At 35.6% G+C, this 22,470-nt stretch overlaps 1 protein-coding gene across 1 annotated transcript in view; it reads left to right on the top strand.

The window, feature by feature from the left end:
- CNTLN (centlein) overlaps positions 1-22,470 on the top strand; it is a 169,661-nt gene that overhangs the window by 19,476 nt on the left and 127,715 nt on the right. The window contains 5 exon segments of the mRNA XM_071425911.1: positions 2,031-2,115; positions 14,470-14,604; positions 15,187-15,366; positions 21,733-21,763; positions 21,766-21,862. Coding sequence (XP_071282012.1) covers positions 2,031-2,115; positions 14,470-14,604; positions 15,187-15,366; positions 21,733-21,763; positions 21,766-21,862 — 528 coding nt within the window.

Genomic DNA, 22,470 nt, shown 5'->3' with positions numbered 1-22,470 from the left:
TTTGGCCTTGACAGATACTTATTCGACCAGCTGGCTTGTTAGCTTGCTGAAGTAAACAAGTCCCCAAGTATGAAAGTGATTGGCTGAATTCAGGCTCAAACGGGGGGACTCCAGCCAGTTCCTTTGACCCAAGGATGCACCCACATCATTGGCCAGTGAGCTGGGCAGAGTTGAAACTTTTGTCCGGTCAACTCTCTGTGAGCCAGAAATTTGAAGCCGGTATAAAAGGGTCTGCCCTTCAATAAATGCTGGCTGTTGCTGCATGGACATGGAGTTTCATGTCACTTGTCTGTCTCTGAAACTGCAACAATAAACTATGAAAAACTGTCCGTACTATTTATTTTACTGCTTATGACTTTCTAGCAACCTATCATGCAATGGCTTGTTCTGATTGGAGGTGATCAGATGCTTTAAGGTCAGTATCTGATACTCATTTTTTTTGTTAAGTTTCTACCTCTTAGTTAAAATGTTAAATACATTTCAGATATGAAATGTTTTTTGGAATACTTGTTGAATATTCATCATCTGATTTCACAGCACTGAGTTATTTTCTTTATGAAGAAGATTTTTTTTAAAATACAATACAATTAAGACTGCTTCCCATATATTTTTATTTTTCTTAAGCTAAATGTAGCTTAAATGCATACCTTTTCAGATAGCTTTTTCTTAGTTTTCTTCAAGTCCTACAGCATATCCTTGCTGTATTTTTGAAATAGGAGAGAGCTATTTAGAGTTACAATGCCTTGAGACATGAATTTCCAAAACCCTCACTTCAAATTCCATGCCATTTTTCTTTAGTTCTTTGTTTACTCAAGATTGGATTAGATATTTTAGCAGTCATAGAACTTTATTAAAAACCACCATGTTATTGGATGGTCTATTAATGTCAGCGTAGTTTAGTTTTTAAAATCTCTCATAGCATTAGACTACACAGTAATACTTAATAGTTGAGAAAAATAATCCTTCGTGTATGTACTATCCTTATTGGCCACTGTTACAGAATGCTTTGGCAGATTAAGCCTTTTGTACAGCTGGATATTTTCATCCACTTTAGACAGATTTACAGACTCATGTGTACTAGTGTTTGATTCCCTTCCAGCTCTGAAATATTCCTTATTTGGTAGAGGAAGAGTTGCTCAAGTGGGATTCTCTAGCTTCCATAGGTGGCTGATACCAGCCCTGATGAAAGTTTTAACTCTATTGTGAGAACAGAGATAATCTAAATGAGTTTCTGCTTCTGTCAGCTGTGGTGCTGCAATTGCCTGAAATGTTCGGACATTTTATTTGTATTTCTCAGCCCTTTAGTCATACATGTGATAAGAACTTTTGTGCTAAGGAATATGAATATCCTTACTGTTGTGACATTTGTTTTCTTTCTGCCTAAAATGGAGGCCAGTAAGGGCATCAGTGTTCGAACTCAGTTAAGAAATAAGAAAGCAATGAAATGAGGTACTTTGTTAAACCAAAGTGTTGCAGAGGTGATAATAAATGTGCATTTATTGTGGCTCTGCTCATCCCCCTTACTCAAGCTTCTGAGTCTTTTTTTCTTTTGCTGGTATAAGTTACACATTCTGTCCCTGTGGAATATAGAAAAATAATTATCCATGATGTTCAGAACTGTTGTTTCAGACATAAAAATGTCATGTAACTGAGATAAGGACTTCACAAACTGAAGTAGGTTGGTGATTCTACATTGCAAAGAAGGGGCAAAAGCATTTTGCTCACTCTATGTTCAAATACACTTTTCTACATTTGGGAAAGAGTGAAAGACAGATAATATTTCAGCTGCTTTAAAAATATTAAGACCTCTTATTTCTGTTTCTTTTTGAACAAAGCTGTGTTAGATGTTTACAGATGTAATTTGCTGTCACTTGCCATATGCTCCCTGATTAATTCTGCAGGGCCTGTCAGCTTCAGATAATTTAATTTTCTGTGCTTTAAAATGACATTCATTATCAGGACATGAAAAATTCAAATGATTAACTGCAAATTATGACTAATAAAGTGTCTATTTTTTTGTTTGTTTCCAGAGAAAAACAGAAAGCTGAAGTCAAGGACAGAAGCATTTTAGAGGTTTTGCAAGCCAAAGACAGCAAAATAGAATCTTTAGAACAGGTTTGTATTATGTTTAAATAGAGCAGTTAAGAAAACTTGTCATTGACAACACATTTATGTTTGTCAAAATGAGAAAATAGTTTGCTATTGTCTCTTAAGAAAAAAGTTGTGATTCAGAGATTACAAATTTCTGAAGAAGTATTATTTAAACTCTTCTGCGTTGTTCAAACAGTTGATCTGTTACCTGAAAAGTTCATAACATTTTAGATTAAACTTTTTCTGAAGAATTTTGTCAGTTCATTGCCTCATCTTACCCTATAGTCTAACCTAAACTTGGATCTAAGTCTAGAAGAGTGTTCTGGTTTGTAATATGCCCATGCACATCGTGGTAAGATTTGCCATCCTGACAAGTACAAAATAATAAACCTGATGCACCTTCTGCCTGACAAGAAACACCACTGAACTGGTAGTGTCTCCTTTTATTGATTTTTGAATCAATTCAAATTTAAACAGATATATAGAAAACCTACGTTATATATGATATGAAGTACAAAAGGTATGTCATACTTTATTATATAATTGTTTATTATAGAGACTATATAATGCATATATAGTAGATTATCTGTATCACATATATAATCTATATCATATACTTTATATACTATAGAATTATATCCAATATTTAATACATTAGATGTAATATAATGTATTACATTGCATATAATATGTAGATCTATGAAAGATGTAAATATCTGTAAAATAATACAGTAAATAAAATGAAAATACTGTTTATTATTGAATAAACTTTAATTTGTATTACAGCAATGGCGGAAGTTTCAGTGTGGTGTCTCTGGCCGTAGGTGTGATGTGTAATCTGGTGCATACACACACAGCATGCTTAGAAGCCAGCAGTGTATGATTTCTGCCCTATCCTTACCTGAAAGGCAAAATACCTGTGAAGACCTTTATAGGAATATGTATGCACTGCTGTGCTTTTAAGAAGGGTCCCTACTATGGCAGTGTCTGAACCTGTGATGTGCATTCTCCATGAGGTTGCTCTCCGTGGTTTCAGATCAGTTTCAGGAGCTGAAACTCTAATTGATCAGAAATCTGAAATTTATGGTGTAATAAATTTACATCATCCATGTGGAAATGGAGAGAGGCCGGTAAATGTAATTAAAACCATGGAAATCTGGCAGCCAGGAAAGAAGAGTTTGTCAACAGGATGGTAAAACTGGATATCCCTAAAAACTTGGGAATGAGAGGCTGGAGAGTAGCCCCACAGAAAGTACAGGCATCCTTGTTCACAGAAAGTTGAACATGGGTCAGCAGTGCCCTGGCAGCCAGGAGGGCCAACCCTGCCCTGGGGTGCATCAGGCACAGCATGGCCAGCTGGGCAAGGGAGGGGATTGTCCTGCTCTGCTCTGAGCTGGGGCAGCCTCACCTCCAGTGCTGGGGGCAGTTTTTGGGTACTACAGTAATGACGGTTGTGAAGGGCCTTGAGGGGAAGACAGGAGTGACTGAGGTTACTCGGTTCAGCCTGATAGGAGGAGGAGACTGACGGGAGATCTCATTGGGATTTAAGACTTCCTTATAAGGGGAAGAGGTGAGGCACCACTGCTCTCTTCCCTCTGGTCACCAATGACAGGTCCTGAGGGGTTGGCTTGGAGATGTCAGGGTAGGTTTGAGTTGGATATTAGGAAAGGTTTCTTCACCCTGAGGGTGATTGGGCACTGGAAAAGGCTCCGCTTGGAAATGACCATTGCACTAAGCTTGCCAGAGTTCAACGAGCATTTGGATAATGCTCTCAGGCACATGGCATGATTCTGGAGGTTGTCCTGTACAAGGCCAGGAGTAGGACTTCATGGTCCTTGTGGGTTGGTTCCAAATCAGGATATTCTGTGACTCAGTGATTCTAACAGATGAGGAGAACAGAAGTTGTTTTGATGATCATCACAACTCTAATGCAGCCCTTACAATTAGCTTCCCTTAGAGTATCATTGACTTGGGGGGGGGCAGGTTGTGAAGGACACCAGATGGTGCCAGTGTTGTGTATGAAAGCAGTGTACAGAGGTGATGTCATGCTGACCTTCTTGCCTCATCCATTGGCTGGGATGCTGTAGGACTGAATCAAGAGAGGGATTGCTTCCTGAATGCGAAGTTTTAGTGATTTGGTATCAAAGAATGGAGGTGGCTTAAAAAACAATGTAGTGTTCTTATTTATTTTGTATTACTGAATGTGCTCCTTCTTTGTTCATCTAAGGAAGAAACAATACTATTTAGGTAATTAACATGCAAATAGGTTGTGTGTGAAAATGTGCATTTTGACAGTCATGGTAATGAACTGTAATATGTAAAGTACAGACAGGAAGACTTGAAGGCTGTTTAGCCGACTAATTTTTTACATCTAGGAAGTTGAGATTAGCCAGTCATTTCTTCTGCTGTTTTTCTCTTTGCCTTCATGCATCGCACAGAGATGCCAGTTGCAACAAGATAATTTGTTGTAGGGTTTGTTGTCTAGGAATTTCTGAGTGGCCACCAAAAAGCTGATTGTATAAATCAATGCTGAGTAAGGGAAAAAAGAAAAATCAATGGACTGTCTCATCATTTTACATATATGTTAGCTTCTATTGCTTCTAGAAATAACAACAGAACTGTATAAGAACATGAGATTGTATTTCTTGTCTTGTATTAGTCTTGCTTAGAATGACATGCCTAAAAGGACTTTATAAATTTCTGTAAATATGAGAGCATATTCTCCACAGCCTAGATGAGATACATCCATGTAGTTAGCTCATACTGAAAGCTAAATAAGCTTAATTCATAAAGAGATATTTCAAGTATTAGAGAAGTTTCTATTTTAATGGATATTACTGAAAATCAAGTAAAATAGTAAATTTGGAAACTATGATTCAGAAGTAATATGGTCTTTAATAACATTTGTATAACCTAACACTGAAGAAAAGTGTTCAGATACTTATGAAAATGGGACTTGTGGCTTTACAGATAAAAGTCTAAATCATAATTTTTCAAGTCTTCTGTCCAATATCTTTGGACAGTACAGTATATGCATTGAACTTCTGTTTACTTAGTACAACCTCAGGTTTTCACTGCTCCTAAATTATGGTGTTGTAATCTTCAGTTTTGTATACATGAATAAGACCTTTTTCTTTTCATGAGTTTATTCCATAACTTCATATTGTGTTAAACATTTAAAATATGAATTAGCGTGGAAGATTTCAAGATGTACCATTCAAACATACAAATAAATTTGTTAAAGCACTTAAGATTATTCTTGTCTATTATTGCACATAAATTCAGCACAGAATGTGTTGTATTTGAGTTTTCCATTGTACTTTTCCCTTCTTGCTTTTTTATTTAATTAGTGTAGTGGTAACTTTTGGTCCTGATAGTCACAACTTGGCCTCATCTGGCATACAGATATATTTATTGTAAATGCTGTGTGGTAAAAATCTTATTCCTTTGCAATTATTGTCTTGAATACTATTCTGATTTTTTGCTGTTATTTTTGTTTTATGCAGCGTCTCAAAACTCTATTCTTAGCAGTTATATATGCCTGACATATATGCATTACTTCTCTGTTTCAGTGAAAAGAATTTCTAACTGCTATGTTTAAAAGTGGCTAGGACGCTCTCTTAGGATTTTACTTCTTCTGAAGACTGATAGATACTTTGCTGCAAAAAATTTTTTCATTGTCTTTTTTATTTGGAAACATTTTTAACATGTTGCATTTAATTTATAATAATTGTGTGTATCTTAAATAGATCACCAATGCTATTTGCACCCTTAAATGTAAGGTGAGGTTTTTGGGGGAATGTGTGAATTTTTTAAATTCAAGCAATTAGTTTAGCAGATAATGCTGGAGCAGGGAAAGTCTTCTGCCATTCACACAATAGATAAATTAAAATATCTTAACCTGTTTTCTTTAGAAGATGACATTAAAGACAGGTAAAAATAACCGTAAACCTTTTCTTATAACATTGTTAATTAATTAGCTTTCAATTTTGATCTGGAGGAACTAAAGCTAATCTTTTTGTCCTAGACCTTGTAATGTTTCAAAACCTTATCAACTGATTATACTCTAGAGGGGTTAAAATAGTACTAGCTTGCCTCATTATCTGCTCTTGAAAATCTTCAGCTTGCTGTGCAAATCTATATTAAAGCCTTTTTAATGGGTCCAATTGAAAGAAGCATAATTCTACCTTCAAGCATTAATTAATACTGATAATTTTTTCTTAACTTTTGTACATTTGCCTGGTTATATTTTTCTTTGTAATAAAAATACTTTTATTAAATTAGAACAAATGTATAGAGACATTATTACCATCTAAATACTTTATTTTCAGTAGCATGTAAGCTTGATTATTCTTGGGTAATGAGGGACATGAGGATAATTTTGGTAATAAGGAGTTCCGATGAAAGTCAGCAGTGTTGAGATTATATGAATTTTATAAACTCTTTGCACAAAAAGTTGGTCCAGTGAATAAGATTTATATATAATGCAGACAAAGCATGTTGAAGGAGATGCTAACATTTTTTTTTTCTTTAAAAAAAAAAGCGACTGAGGTTGTGCATTGGAAAAGGGATCAGCCTTCAGTGGTGAAACCTGTGTTTTATGTAGCACCTTTGAACTGCCTCAGTGAATTATCATATGTCTTTTTGCCTTTCTGTTTGACGTCTTCTTGTTAGTTTTCTCATAAAATTAAGGGAAGGAACCCTTTTTCAGGAGCTGATATCTGTGAGAAACATGGGAAGAAAAATATACAGACAGTTGAAAATTGCTGATTTTGGTTTATTGATAGAATGCTGCCTGAGATGGGTAGTATGATGACTATGGCTGATACCTGTGGGCTTTTTTGACTGAAGAAATTAATAAGCTCTAAATTACAGTGTACCTTTATAGCTCATTAGTATTTTTGTATGAATTCCCAGTAGGAAGGCTTTTTCTACCACTTGAAAAAGTGCTTCTGTGAGGTAGCTTGCTCCATTTTGAGGAAATAGTTTTTAAACTTAACTTTTTCTTACTTAATTCTGCAGAAAAGAAGCTATATTGGATGTCTGTATAGGCGTGTTGTAAATCTATGCCTTACATACCCATTCCTGAAGTTGGGTAAAGCTTCTGGGTCTTTATTACTCAGCCTTCATATTTTTAGTGGTGTTTCTACAGAGATGGTACCTGCACTTGGATTAGACAGAAAAATGAAAAATAACTAAAGAAATGTGATGTCTCTTGTCCTCTGCCCAGTACACTAGTTTGAAACATTTGATTTCTTGAATATTGAGCAGAGCTCAGTAGTCAAACCTGGAAAGAAGAGGGAGTTTATGTTCATTCTCATTCATCCTCTTGTCAGCTAGTGTCTAGCTGGGAGTTTTCTTTCTCAGCCCAGAATAGTTATCATCAAAGCAGAGTAGCCTTTTGTCTGAGCTAAAAATGGTTTCTATAGCCAATGGAATCTGCTTTTACTGTGTAAGATATTAACTTCTTTACTGTTTTTAGTAAATTAGTTGGTCATTGTAGTGACACTTTTTTTTTTCTTCTAAAGTCAGTATGGTTTTAAGATGGTTGGATTTTGTTCCCTGATTAAGGACATTTGGTGAGGAAGTTCCCATATATTGTGGCTTCTTACTGAATACAGGCAGATTTCCTGAAAGTCAAGAAAATGGTTATACTTCAAAGATCAAGTAGCAGAAAGAAGCAGGCAGTGCCCTGTGGGACTAGGTTCTGGCCTTATGAATCTGCTGACAACACTTTGGAAGGAGCTTGTCAGAACAGGTGATCACAGCAACAGCTGTTCTTTATTTACTACACCTGATCTGGCAGCATTGATGTATAGGAGTGTAATGAAGTACTGCTGTGTCAGGCAAGGATGCTGGTAGGTATTGATTCCTGCAGATCTCAGATCGTCATGCACTCTTCTAGAGAGCTAACTCACTTTGAGGACCTTGTATATGTCTTGCTGGAGAGGAAAGCAGAGAAAAAAAAGTCTAAGCCTGGTTCTGTCAAGACTGTGCTCTTCAATGAAGATAAGAGAAAAGCTCACTTAGCAAGATATTGGTTTTGATTTGAAATTAGTAGAGAGAATAGAGGATAGAAAGATAATTTGGATTTTCTGTTTTCTGACCTAGAAGGCTGTGCTGCTGCTGTTTCAAAGTAGAGCTGCTAAGAAGAAAGAGCAGAGACTACATTTCTTAGGTGGTGTTGCTATACAGCACCGTATTATGGGTTGTATAGAAAATCTGATCTCTCCTCACTAGCTGTGGCAAGACTGTTAAATTATATTGTCAGTATTTACTACAGTTTTCCTGAGAGCTCAGTAGAGTAAAATTGACAGTCAATTTCTAAGTGCAGCAGACACATTACTGCAATATATGCTATACTGCTTGGTACTGATACTGAATTTATTATGGAGCTGCAGATTTTCCATTTTGACCAAATGCTGTCTCATTTACAAATTAGAGGTGTGTTTTTGCAAAAAACTGCCTCTAAATATTTCTCTTTCTCTGAGCAAGGAGCTTCTGTATTCCTTGTTTCAGAGATAGAAAACCTATTGTAGAAAACTACATGTGCCGGAAACAGTGTTTGGCTCCCCTGTTGGTGCAAAAATGCAGCTGCTGTCAGCGCTTGCTTGCTCTCTACCTGTACAACAGAAGGAACTGAGCAAAAGGGATACAAAGGATCGTAAGATATTGAGGAAAATACTAGTAAAGTTTTGTTTTAGTGAATGAGAGAAGGAGCATGCTGCAGCAGAGTTGTAAGGACCAGCATGAGTGGAAAGGAGGTGGTGCACATCAGAAAAATAGTTTTCTCCATGCTGTGACCTACTCAATAGGTTGCTGGTAAGAGATGGTTCCATTGCTGCTAGTGAAAGTGTGGTGCTAGAGTTGCATACAGCCACAGTTTGTTTCCACCACGTGTTCAGGTATTGAAAAATCCTATCAGGTGTTTCGATTAGGATAGCAAACTTTGTTGAAGATACCAAATTAATCATACTAGAGAAGTCCGAAGAGGGCAATAGGGAACATGGTGTTTATAATAGATTATGCTGTTTTACCCTTCCTTAATCTATGGGTCAGGTGAGAATTCAGGTGCAATGCTGACTAATAGTAGAGAAGTAAGTACATATTCACCACCTGAAGGATGAAGTCACCTGCTCATATTTCTGGTTTGCTTCTCTGTAGAACCATTTTATTTGATCCTCTTATAAATGCTTTAAAGAATCTTGGTTTTCTTTTCTACTGTCTGCAAAGCAGACCTGTCCTTTTCCAACGGCAAATATATGGAATGAAAGCACATTTTAATAGACAGCTTATAAGAATGTTTTTCCTTCTATTCATCTCTAAGTTATCATGTTTTATCATGTATTTCATGTCTAATATTGATAGAAATTGACGTTCAGAATTTGTCATTCATTTTGGGAATGGATTTCTAGATACCTGCTTGCAGGTAAATACTTCTTTTTCTCAGAAACCATTTTTTTAATTGGTTTATCTCAGGGAATCCTGGATAGCATGGGATTGGACAAGGGAAAACAGTCTTTGGTGGTATGAAAATCAACTGAGCTCCCCCACTTCAATAACTCTGTTTGTGGTTGCTTTTTTAGTTGAAGATTGTTCTGGCAGAAGGTTAGGAATGAAAAGTAATAAGAATTAAAATTGGAATATGCACTCAAAATACATGTGTTACATTTAAATGCATTATATGTCAGTTGCTATTTTTCTTTGTTTTTTTTTCATCCTTGTTAAGAGTCAAGTTCTAAGTTGAATATTTAGCTGTGAATACAGGTATGCTCTAGCGTCTATCTACAGTCGAATCAGGTAGCACTGTTGGTGTTTTACTTTTAGAGAGGTATGGATTTAAAAATAACTCATATTTTATATCATAACTAGCTGTTGTCATTCAGACTCCAAAAGGACATTGTGCAGACTGCAGAATGTAGCTGGTGACCCTCATGGCATATGGTTGCCTTTTTGTGAACTATTTGCCTTAAACTTCTGTTTGTCCTATGTCTGAAAATAATATAAGAATCTAATCTAGATTAGCTCTAGATATGTATAATCTAGAAGTCACGAGATGAAAGAAAGTGAATTTATTTTGTTAGTTTTGTTTTTTCCTTTTTTTTCCCTTTATTTTGGGGGACTGTATGAGAATATGACTAGCAATGCTTTTTGTTAAACATGCATATAGATGTTCAAGAGCCATGAGGATTAATAAAGCTGAAAAAATATAGAGAAAAATTTAAGAAAGCTTAATTAAGAGAAGGTATAAAATGTTACTGGAGCATTTTTAGTGGTGAAAATTTATCATTAAATTCCTGCTAGAAATGAAAATAGGAGTTGGAAAGAGAGGAGAAGTTGAAAGTGTGGTAAGTCAACCTCAACTATCTGGTGAGGGAAAGGGAATTATGAAAGGGAGAAGATATGTCGCAAAATGTTGAAGTAGCAATTCTGTGAAGAACTTTAAAGAAATGATATTTCCGCATTTAATTTTTAATAAAATAATTTAATTACTAAATTAATTTAGTTTCTGCAGAAGATGTCAGGATTTCTTCAAATAATGTCAGTACTTTCAGTACTTCAATTTTTCATCCATTTATATTAATTTTAACTTTTTTCTCCTTGTGTTGTATTGGAAGTGGACTACTGTGCAGTGAAAGCTTCTGATAAAGAGTGCAATGAAGAAAGCACAGAATTTAGTATTTATTTGTTACCATGATCCTTTTTGATAGTAGAAATCAAATGCCCCTTTGTTGCATTCCTAGATGGACTCCTCTAATATTGTCGTGCATAGATTTGAATTTTCCCGTGAAGTGCTTCAGCACCCAGTGTGTTGTTGCATTCCTGTATTAGCAGCAACATTGAAGGATATGTCATTTTTGTGTTTTTCCTGGATTGTTTTTACTACAGTTTGAGTTAACTTCTTCACGTGAAATAAAACCCACTCTTACTTACATTTCACAAGCCTGTATAGAGGCAGCTATGCAATACTGATTTAGATTGATTTTAAAATGCAGAATTAGGGGTTGGTTTTTCCACCTTTTTTTTTACCTTGGCTCCCAAAATATGAAAATTTGGAAAGCCCTTAAGGCAATAATAATATGTGCAGCTTTTGTTACATAGTTCTCTTTACTTGCTTTTTATTTAGCAGACTAAAAAATATGTCACTAAAGACTGGAATTTCAGTGATGATATCTGTAATATCAAACAGTATGTAAGTTCTGGTAGTTGTATCCTAACTCACTTTTTTTTTTGGGAATCAGACATTGAGGAGTTGCTTTTGTTACCACTTTCACTGTCTCCATACAATACTGTATTGTCTAAACTCACAATGGGTAAAAATTATTTTAAATTAAACGAAGTATGGACAGATAATTTTAACATCCTACTGCCATGAAAAAATTGAAGTGTTCAGCGCTAAGACAAGAAAGAGCTATTGTCATCTTTTGGTTTTGATCTGTTGTCTTCATAGCAGATTTTTTCAGTTTGACTTGGTATGTGATTTTGCTTTCTCTTCAGATTGCTATGAAGATATTTAAAAAAGAAATAGTATTTGACAGTAAACAACGTATTATGGAACAAAAAAATTTTTATTGTGCTGTAGGTAAAGAGATGCCATGGGAAAGGATGAAAATTAATTCGGGAATGACAGTCCTCTGAGACATCAAAATGTCTGCTTCACCAGGTCACAGCGTTTCTTTCTATGTACTGTTGCCTGGAGCACTCTGGGATCCAGCAGTATACAGGGGATACTCTTTGGTTCTTCCCAGAATCAAAGAAGGGTAAAAGCAGTTCCTTTTGGTTTTTATTGTAGCAAATTCACTGTAGAATAGTTTTCTTTCTTGAAAGTTTGTTGAAGTGTGCTTTAGATGCCTTAGTTACATGATGTTTTTTATGGTTCTTGACCACCAAGCTGTCAAACATTGCTTTTGCCCTGTTGTATTCAAACAAGTATGACTGAGTCAACTCAAAGTGTAAGTTGAGATTGTTCTTGTGTAGTGTCAGACTGTCTTTATAGTATCTAGCCAAAAATCAGTAGAAACTATGGGAATAGAGTAATTCCTGATGGGTTTTTTACCTAGTGAAATCTGTCAAAATAACCTCAAGTAGGAGGTTGTCGTGTGTGTTGATCAGGTGTGTTTTTTTCCTCTGCTGTTTTACTTGCCTACTAGAATAGGGTAATCTTTTAGGAACACTGTGTTCTCTGCACTAAGAAATCAATCTTTACTCTCCTGTTAGATGAGAACAGGTTGGGGAAGCAATGTAGGAAAAGAGCTGCATAGGAAAGGGCAGATGATAATTTACTTAATTGTCTATATCTCAGAAATTCCTTTATGTAATCCTTATTTCTACCCAGTAATGGCTCCTGAGTGATACTTGTTTTTTTCCCCCTTCTTTATAAGCCTGTGAAATAAGCAGATAGGAGAGTAAAAGTTCAATTCATTTAGAGGAAAAGATAAAAGCACGCAAAGTGGTAACCCAGAAAAATGCTTTGACACATAACAGGATTTTTTTTTCCATGCAAGTGTAACTCACCTAGACAGTGTTTCACTAGTGCTGCAGTAGATGACTTTGTAGACTACTCAGGTGAGTTTGCTTAATGATTCCTGTGGTATATTTGCTTTTTGGTGGGTTTCAAGTGTTAAATTACTGTTCAGTTGTGGAGATAAGTAATTAGTGTGCAAGTCTGATTCAGGATAATCTGTCTGACTATTCTGAATATTCACAGTAAGTAGTTTATTTCAGTTCGAAACTTAATTTGAGCAGTACAGAACAAACATTTGAAATAGCTAGTTGCACTTTTGTACCATCCTTTCTCCATTCATTCTCCAAATTGCTGGAAAACATCCCATTTAAGACAGAACCCAAAATATCTCTGATTTCACTTCACAAATACACATATGCTTACCAGTTTCTGCTCAGTGCATAATGAAACTAAGTATTAGTGTGATGTACCTGTGTACTCAGAAATTAGATGTATTAAAGAGCTGGAGCTTTTATAAAAAATGTGTGCGTGTGAATTTTTAGCTCAGAGCCAAGAGTGTCTTTCAGATAGGTGAGATTTTTAATGATGTTTTAAGGGTGTCTCCAAGTACAGACTTTTGTTTTGATAAATGTTAAGTAAATAGTAATGAGCTAGAAGGAAGACTCAAAGGAGCTGCTTCCTCCAATTCCATGAGGACCTGGGGAGTGGGAGAGTAACAAACAAAATGACTGATGCTTTCCTTAGTAATGTGGATACATACCTTTTTAAAGATTCAGCTAAATCATTTCTGCCAGCACCAGTTTATTACTGTAAGTGTAATAATATATCCAAAGAGCAAATGTTTTGTCTTTTGAATAGTAAAATGCAACTTCAAATGTACTGTTTTGCATGTTTTTGCTCAGCATATTTTCATTCTTTTTTTATGTCTGACGTCCTTATGAACCAGATGTAAGCTTTAGACACTGAAAACTCACATATATCATCAGATGTATTGAAGAATAATCTAGAGGATTTTTGTCTTGTTGATGATTTTTTATGTTTCTGTACACACTTCATTTTAGCTAATGAATTAAAAGCAAAGCAGTTAAACTTCAGCTCCGACATGAAAGTTTTATCAGTTTCGTACCACAGTTATGGTGTCACTGCTAGGAAAATATTATAGATTAAAGCCCTTTTGATTTAGAAAGAGATGGGACAAAACAGAATGTGGAATTAAAGCAGAGAATGTGGAGAAAAACACAGAGTTCTAATAGGCATTGAAGAATGAGGGTGTTTAATGCAAGTGTCATGAGAATCAAATGAAATTATTGCAGAAACTTGAAGTTCTTGTTTTATGGCAGTGAGATTTTTCTATATACGAGTGAACTAACCCATAGTATGTGGTGAGTAATGTTGTGTTATTTTCCTTGAGCTGCAAATTCAGCCAGACTTAATTATCTTTTAAAGTATTTTGTAGCGTAATCATTTTGGTAGCCTCACTCAACAGTAATTTCTGTTTACTATGACAAATTCTGGAAATTCTGCAGAATTTTGAATTCAGCTCTGGCTTGTTTTTTGGTGTGCTATGAGTGCAAGTTAAAGAGTATTCTAATCCATTCTTAATCCATTAACGCAGGTACAACTTCTGTAAATGACTGTTTTTGAATAAGCTTCTCTGAGTAATTTCTGTTCAGTTCTGCATTTATAGGCTTCTTCAATAGCAGCAGGGTATTTGGTTCGTCATTTGCATTACTGTGTCTTATGGTCATTCAGCCTTGAGTCTGATTAAAGTGCTAATGGAATTAAAATAATGCTGTAAAAACTGCTTATGTCAGATAGTTAGTTACATTTCGTAGGCCTAAAACACAGAGCATGCATGCTCTTTTGCACTTGCTTTTTGTCTATGAACAGGTTTTGGTTTTTTTTTTTAATAGAGGCTCACAGGACAGCAGCAGGAGATAAACAGCTTAATGCAGAGAAAAAGTGCTGTGGATGAGGAAAATGCCCGTTTGAAGAATGAATTTGGTAACTTGAACCGGAAATTTAAAGATAAAAGCCAAGAACTTAAGGTATATTGACTTGTACATAGTTTTATAAGACTGTAGCTTTGAAGTAGTTCTTTAAGCAGTGTCAGCCTTTGTGGCACAGAAAGTGACAAGCTTGGAGAAAAAATTGCCTTAGGCCTTGCTATACCTTACTGTTTTCTCACATACTAACTGAGAAAGATGCTTTAAAGCCAAGAATCCAAGCTTTATAACTTTCAGATAAATAGTTAATGATGGAAATGGAGCAAAGAAAGTAGAAGTGTGAAGATGTGGCTTCTTGTAATTAGATTCTGATGGGACTGGCATTATTAATTGATAAAGCTGAGGTCTGGGAGGATATGTCTGTGTGGGTCTCAAAAATAGCTGGGGACAGCATCAAAGGCAGCTTGATCAATTAATGGGCTCTTTGCAAATGTGTACTCATCAAAGCTGTCATCTAGCTAAAAAATATGACCCTTCCACCTGCATGAAAGAGGCCAATAAAAGTGCACAGGTGACCTTGGCCATCAAATATAGAAGCTGCTGTGAGGGTAAAACTGCACAGTTTATATTTGCTGATTAGTTCTCACTTTTTTGTTTATCGGCCCTTGTGGTACTGTTCTACAGGACACTGAGGAGTGTGCACAGAAGAAGAAAGAGCAAAACAGACTGGTTATAAAAAACCTGGAGGAGGAAAACAAGGGATTAAATATACGCTGTGCCGACCTGCTAAGTGACCTGGAGAAACTGAGGAAGCAGGAAGCACAATGGAAAAAAGAAAAATCTGGCAATGATACCAGAATAAAGGTACAAAGTGGAACGGACTCCTGGATGTTATTTGAGAATTAACTTCTCCAGACATTTCACTGCAAGTTATTTCCTTTAAATAGCAAGTTATATATTCAAATCTACCAGTGGGGACTTGCATTCATTTACATTCTATCACTTAAGACCCACAGCTTTTTAAAAATTGATGCTGCAAAGCAGGAATCTGACTTCAAATAGTCATCTTAAAATGTAATCATTAAAAAATAAAGGATGCTGTACTTTGAGATTATTTATATATATATATATATATATATATATATATGTATATATATATATGTGTGTGTGTGTGTGTGAAAAAATAAAAGCTTAAAAATATTACCACAATTTTTTGCTTGATTTTTAATTTACTTACATATAATCTTGTTGCAGTAGACTTAATCTTTGTTGGTATGAAAGAACATGTAGTTCCAAATAAATTGTGCCCTAGCCTCCAAAGGTCTCTATTCTATGAGGGGTATTATTATTGCTTCTACTATATTAAAAAGTTATTTTCATAGTTTATGATAAAGCAGAAAAGAAAATAACTGAATACATAGTGCAGATCTTTTTTATTTAAATCATACTTTTTCTTGTTTCCTGGTGGAAATTGGCTTGTGTTTTTTAAATTTCTCCAAGAAATGAGCCATAAACATGGCAAATCCTAATTCAACAGCTGCTTATATACATATCTAGGTAGTGGATTCTTTTTGTTTGCATGATAAATGTACTCTTAGAATGATGTGTTCTTTTGCATTATTGAAGTACATTCATTGCTATCATTCAATAACTATCTAATTAACACCTCACCCAGAAATGCCCTTTTTTCCCCGCACTAGCAATTTTTGGATTGTTGTGGTGATGGAAACTCTTTTGAAAGAGCCTAATTCAGATCTCTTAACGTGGGAAGTAAAGATCTTGCAAATTGACTTCTTCAGACTGGTTATGATGAAAGGATTATAGAGTTCCTAGGACAAGAAATGATTTGTTGAAAAATCATGTGTAGAAATTTGTAGAAAAATCTAGTGAGTGCCAAGCTGATAAAATAATTTTTAAGTTGCCAAATGTAGTGCTTGTAATATTGGACAAGTTGTTGAAAATCTGTTACCTGTCCCTTCAATGAACACAGTCAGAATATCTTCTCTGTCTTTGTCTTCCTGGCTGATGAGGCATGCTGATGAATGAAAGAGCTGGGCAATTGTAGGGATGGGAATTAGTAGTGTTGGTATTTCAAAGGGGTGTTACAAGCCAGTTAAGTTGGTGTCTAGAGTGTGAAAGAGAGTACTTCTGGGGATGGGTGTTGCCTGAGACAGCAAGAGATGTCACAGAGTTGGATTTGCTGTTAGCAAACTAGGAAGAACTTGTTGAGATAATAATAAATTGCAGTCTTGGCTGTAATGACCATGAAGTTGCCAAGGCCAACACCTTGAGACAGTGATGGAAGGAAAGAAGCGCTGTACAGCTCTGGAGTTTAGAAGCAGAGTCTTCAGATGTTTAGGGAACTTGTAGTTGGAATCCTGTGAGAAGCAGTTTTGAAGGGTAAAGAGCTCAGGAAAAGCTACGATGTCTTTAAAGACAGCTTTCTACAAACCCAAGTATGGTCCACTTTGGAAAAACAATGGATGTCTCAGGAGATCAACTTGGCTAAACAGATCTCACCACTAGATTCTGGTGTAGGCTGCAGATGGAAAAGAGTATTCAGGAAGTGGAAACAGTGAAAGCTGAAGAGGGAGAGTTCAGAAACATTGTCTGGACACTGAAGGGTGCTGGTAACCTAAGTGCAATTGAAAGTTGCAAGTAATGACTGATGCAATCAGAATTTCTTGGAACTGCTTTATTGGTGAAAAACTGACCAAGGAAAATGGGGACCTGCTGCTGAAATGGAATGATGAATTAATTACAAAAGTTAATAGATTCAGCAGAGGTACTTAATATTGTCTTTGCCTCAGTCTTCTCCAAGGTGTCCCCAAAAGTTTGTGCCTAGAGACAGACTTCAGTGTGAAGTACTGAGAGTGGATATGTTGGAAGATACCTGAAAGAACTTGACTGGTACACATCCATTCGGACTGCCTGAAATTAACTGCATTCACAGGTGCTGAGAGTGTTAGCTGCCTCTCACCCTTCAATTTGGGAGTTGAGTCAACATATTTTTGTACATGTTTTTAAGTAATAGACATGGCATTAACAATCTTAAAGATGCGTTGTGTACAGATGTTACCATGTTTGTCTCCTCTGTCTGAAGGAATAAAAGGAATCCTTCTCAAAATAAGTTAGCCCAACATTGCCTTTAAAATGTGCATTAGATGGTAGAAATGCGAGACCTAAATCACAGATTGCTTCTTAGGAAAAGGGAAAAGTGGTTACCTATGAAAAGGCTGAAGTGTTACCTTTTTTTTTTTCCCTTCCTTTTGTCTTTAAACCATTTCCATTGAAGAAAAGTGCCACTTCTCACTTTTGAAGACTGGACCTACGATAACCAGGTGTAATTCAACTTCTTCAAACTGAGAGAAAGGAACAGCTGCTATGGATAGTTTGTCCTTTTAAAGAACATTTCTTTAAAGTTTTGTCATACTAGCTGAAATCAGTATGAGACAGGTTAACAGGAGATACCTGGTAAGGTGGCTAAAAGGCTGACTATAGCGTTTTATTGGTTTTCTTTTCTGTAGGTACCTTCATATAAATAATATACAGTGTACAGAAAGTTAACTGTATATATGCCTAAAGTAGTTCTTGAGAACTTTTTGTGCTTCTTTTGTGATTCTCAGAGTTTATATGTCAACTTTCTATATGTCCTGAAAGGGAACAAATGAAAAAGTCATCAATTAGCCAGGTCTCCCTATCTAAGAATCAGTTAGTTATTTGAGTTATTTGGTTGTTCTTGATACTAAACTATTGTTTAGTATAAGATAAATATATTTTCCCCCAAACTCAAGTCACAAAAGGATTTATATGTAGATGAAAAAATGTCAGACTGGCAGATTTTAAGTGGAGGTGAAGTAAAAGATAATGGAATTGCTTACTGGTGGTTTGGTTGGTTGTTTTTGTTAATTCCTAGTTAGCATAGTACTTTTGAAGTTTCTGAAGTCTGAAGGTTGGAATTTTCAAAGAAACGACCATCTCTCACAAGAGGAGCCTGGGATTTTAGTTCCAATGAAAAATGAGAGTTTTATTGAGATGGGACCTTGAAAAATTGCTCTCACTTCTGTCATAATATATAACAGGAAAAAACATGAAAACAAAGCTACTGTCTTTGAAAGTGACTTTCAAAGGGTTTGAAACTACAAATAACAAAACTGTGGTGTTAATTCATAGTGACTCCATAATGGGCATAACTGTACTGCCTCATGCCTTGGTTTTCTTACACTTTTCATGTTTAAAGTTATTTTAAATTCACCTTTTCTTGCTGTCTTGCACTGCATCTTCTATAAATATGCATTTTCTCTCTTGTATAACTGAATTATTCGATGTTTTGACTAACTGTTTCAAGTAGCTTTTTTTTAATAGGCTTTAAAAGCTTGAATCTTAAATGCTCCTTTGAAGTAAACTATAATTTAAAAACCCAGATTGGGGTCTTTGTGCTGGTAAATTTTCACAAATTTACATAGCACGTTTACGCAATGAATAATTTTGGCTACTGTATCAGCAAGAAGGGAATGTGATAAATTCTATATGATCTTAAAAATGCAGATACTCAGAAATTGAGTGTAAAATATTATAGGTTTTTTCATGGTCAAAAATATGATGTTGATGAAAAGCTCATCATGAGCCTGCAATGTGCGCTTGCAGCCCAGAAATCCGTTTAATGGGCTGCATTGAAAGAGGTGTGTCAGCAGGTTAAAGGAGGTGATTTTCCCCCTCCACTGTGCCCTTGTGAGACCCCACCAGGAGTGCCCTGTATGTTCCTGGTTTTCCCAGCATGAGAAGGACATGGTGTTCCTGGACCAAGTCTGGAGGCGGGCCCTGAGGGGACTCTGGACCACCTTACCTACAGAGACAGATTGAGCAAGTTGTGGCAGTCCAGCCTGAGGAAGAGAAAGTTGTGTGGAGACCTCATAGCAACCTTCCAGGATCTCACCAGGGCCTACAGGGGAACCAGAGTGGGACTCTTTGTCAGGAACTCTGGTGATAGGACAAGGAGGAGTGGTTACAAGTTGAAAGAGGGGAAATTTAGGTTAGAGATTAGGAGGAAATTCTTTACTATGGGGATGAGGAGACATTGGAACTGGTTGCCCAGGGAGTGGGCAGCTCCTGGCAGTTCAAGTCCAGGTTGGATAAGGCCTTGAGCAACCTGATCTAGAAAGGGAGAGCTCCCTGCCCATGGAAGGGTAGTTGGAAGTAGATGACCTTTCAGATCCTTCCTAACACAAACCATTTGATGATTCTATTTTTATTCAGCTGAACTTTTGTACATCAATATATGTATTTCAGTAGCTAAGGTGTTTGTATAACAAGTTTTTTTCTTTCCCTTTTTTCATGTTTTTCTCTTTCAGTAATGCTTCCAAAAAACTCGAGCTTTCAAAATATGTTCAGAAGATTGAGCTGATTAATTTCTTACTTGAAACCAAAAGCTGAAGTTAAATATGTCACAAATGAATACCGAAAGATACTTTTTTCCTAATTTTAAAATTTGCCATTAGATAACTTCTGAAGTTTTATTCATGACAAAATAATGTATTACATATTCTTTGTATTGTATTCTGCAATGGATGATGGGAACTTAAAGCATTGGTAATGTTAGATTTTTTTCATGTCTTCCATGGAAAACCTGCAACTTTGTAGTATGGTATTAGAAATATGCAAATAGAATTTATCACAGAATATATGAACTATTAAAATTTTTGTTCACATGTTAAATACCTTTAGCTACAGAGGAAAAAAATACTGAGGAGAAGCCCTACAGTTACTTGTCTGCAAGTTATAAATACCTTATTACACTTAAAAAGTTTTATGTGTTGATAGTGAACTGTCTCCTATAATTTTGAATTTTTTCATTATTCAAGGAAAAATTAAGTTTCTCTACCTAGCCTTTGGCACTGAATGGTGACTCATTTGTTAGGTACACCAGGCGTGTAGCCTGATATTTGTCAAGAAACAAATTCATTTCCTACTTCATTCGCATGTGAACTTTGCTATTTCCTTACATCAATGTTATTAACAGGACATGATAGTTTTCATACAATTTCAAGGATTTCAAGGAATTTGATGGTAGTAAACTTCTGATACATCTAAATGCCTATAAAACATTTTTATGCAATTTTAAGGAATTTAATTTATTTAAATTTTAATTATTCACTTTTTAGTTATAGAAATATTTTGATAACCTCAATATTTGAGGCGTCATTGCTGAAAGGGAAATATATGCGTTTTCTTATTTCTTTAAGTCTGTATGTAAATGGAAAACTAATATACTCTTGGCAGTAGATTAGGGATGATATTCTAAGAGAAGGCTTTTATTTTAAATTATTAATGAATCATGGAATATTTGCCTTACTGAGAACGAGTGATTGCATCTGTGAATAGTATAATACCAAAGAAGGTCTAAGGCTGTTGCCACCATCTGAAATTCTGCTATTGATATTGCTGTAATATTTATATTTCCAGTCTTGCCTCAAAACGCTCTGGGGAGAGTAGTCATACAAAGCTTGGTAAGGACTGATATGCTCTTCTTAGGGAACTCCAGCAAGGTTTATGTAGATGTTGAAGTCTTCTTTGAGTAAGCTGCCTTGCTACTGTGTTTACTAGATACACCTTTGCAGTTTGCTGACTAACTTCTATGGTAGGGCTCATGGTAAAAGGCAGACCCTTGCTCGTTTGCATTCTTTTCAGTGAGCACTTTCAGAAATTTTCTGGTATGCTGTTTCTTCTCCTGAAGAAGCTATTCCTTGCACTGAATTAGCAGTGCATAGTAAGAGCAGATTTAACAAGCAGTCTCAAAAATTAATCTGTATCTATGATTCTTAGTTCATATACATGATATTGTGAATTCTTGTGAAAGGTTAAAACAATGAATGCATAGTTGCTTTTCTTAGAAACTTCTACGTAGAAAACAACATTTAATCAGTTTAGCAGTTAAATTGGGAAGGTTGCAAAGGTTTGATTCAGGTTCCTCCTTCTGCATCCAGCAGCTGAGGTAAGGAAAACTTCTTAGAGTAAAGAAAAGGTGGCCACCTAAAATTTGAAATACACCTTTTTTCCTGGTATTTCACATTTTTCATACATGTATATATACCTACCTATATGTATTTGCTTAGATTGCAATAAATGTATGTGTGTATGTATGGGCACTTCCATATATCTATATATATAGATAACTTGCATAGCAGATTTTAATTATTTCTTCTTAATGCATTTCATTTGCTTTCTTTGCAGAATTTGGAAACTGATTTAGCAGGGACAAGAGAACAAAAAGTTTGCAGAGTATATGGAGTAACTTGTCATCTCAGGCAGATGTGAAACAGGAAGAACTTTTCCAAAAGGATTGTGATGTGGTTGGAGTTAAGTAAGTATTTAATAATAACTTAAAGTCTCAATCCTCTCAAAAAGGCTATTGTTCCACTTAAAAAGCAATATCATGCATTGAAGATACTTTTGTGTAACAGTGTGTTTTACCATTCTGTTCACAAGATGTAAGGCTTTTGGAATCTGCAGGTTTATGTAGACTCTTCCTGATACATTTTGACTCGTATATCTTAGCTGGTTTTTGAGTAGTGATAGACTTGAGAAATTATACTTCTGTAATTTGCAATGTGTCAGAGAACTACCAATCTTGACTGAAGGTAATAAAGTAACAATATGATTAGGGACATGAATATTAATTAGAGAGGCTAAACGCCCTAAACTTGAAAAAGCTTTAAGCCTAAGTGTAACTTCTTAATTAGATTCAAATCTGACAAGTCAGCAAAAGTCTACATAGGCCTGTTCTAAAGGTTTAAAGTGCAGTGATTTAAGCTTTATCTTAGGCCTCACACATTATTTTTTTACACTGAATCTGTAAGATTAGTGCTGCATTATTTGTGTCTTGGAAAAGAACTAAAGGACAGAATGAATTATATAAATTGAAAAGATTACTGAATTCCCCAGAATTAAGGTAATATCAGAAGATAATTG

Source organism: Agelaius tricolor, unplaced genomic scaffold (assembly GCF_023055355.1).
Source record: "Agelaius tricolor isolate 1412-34295 unplaced genomic scaffold, bAgeTri1.0.p SCAF_4, whole genome shotgun sequence".
Lineage (NCBI taxonomy): Eukaryota > Metazoa > Chordata > Aves > Passeriformes > Icteridae > Agelaius > Agelaius tricolor.
Note: the sequence above shows the minus strand (reverse complement) of the source record. Positions and strands in the feature narration are given on the sequence as shown.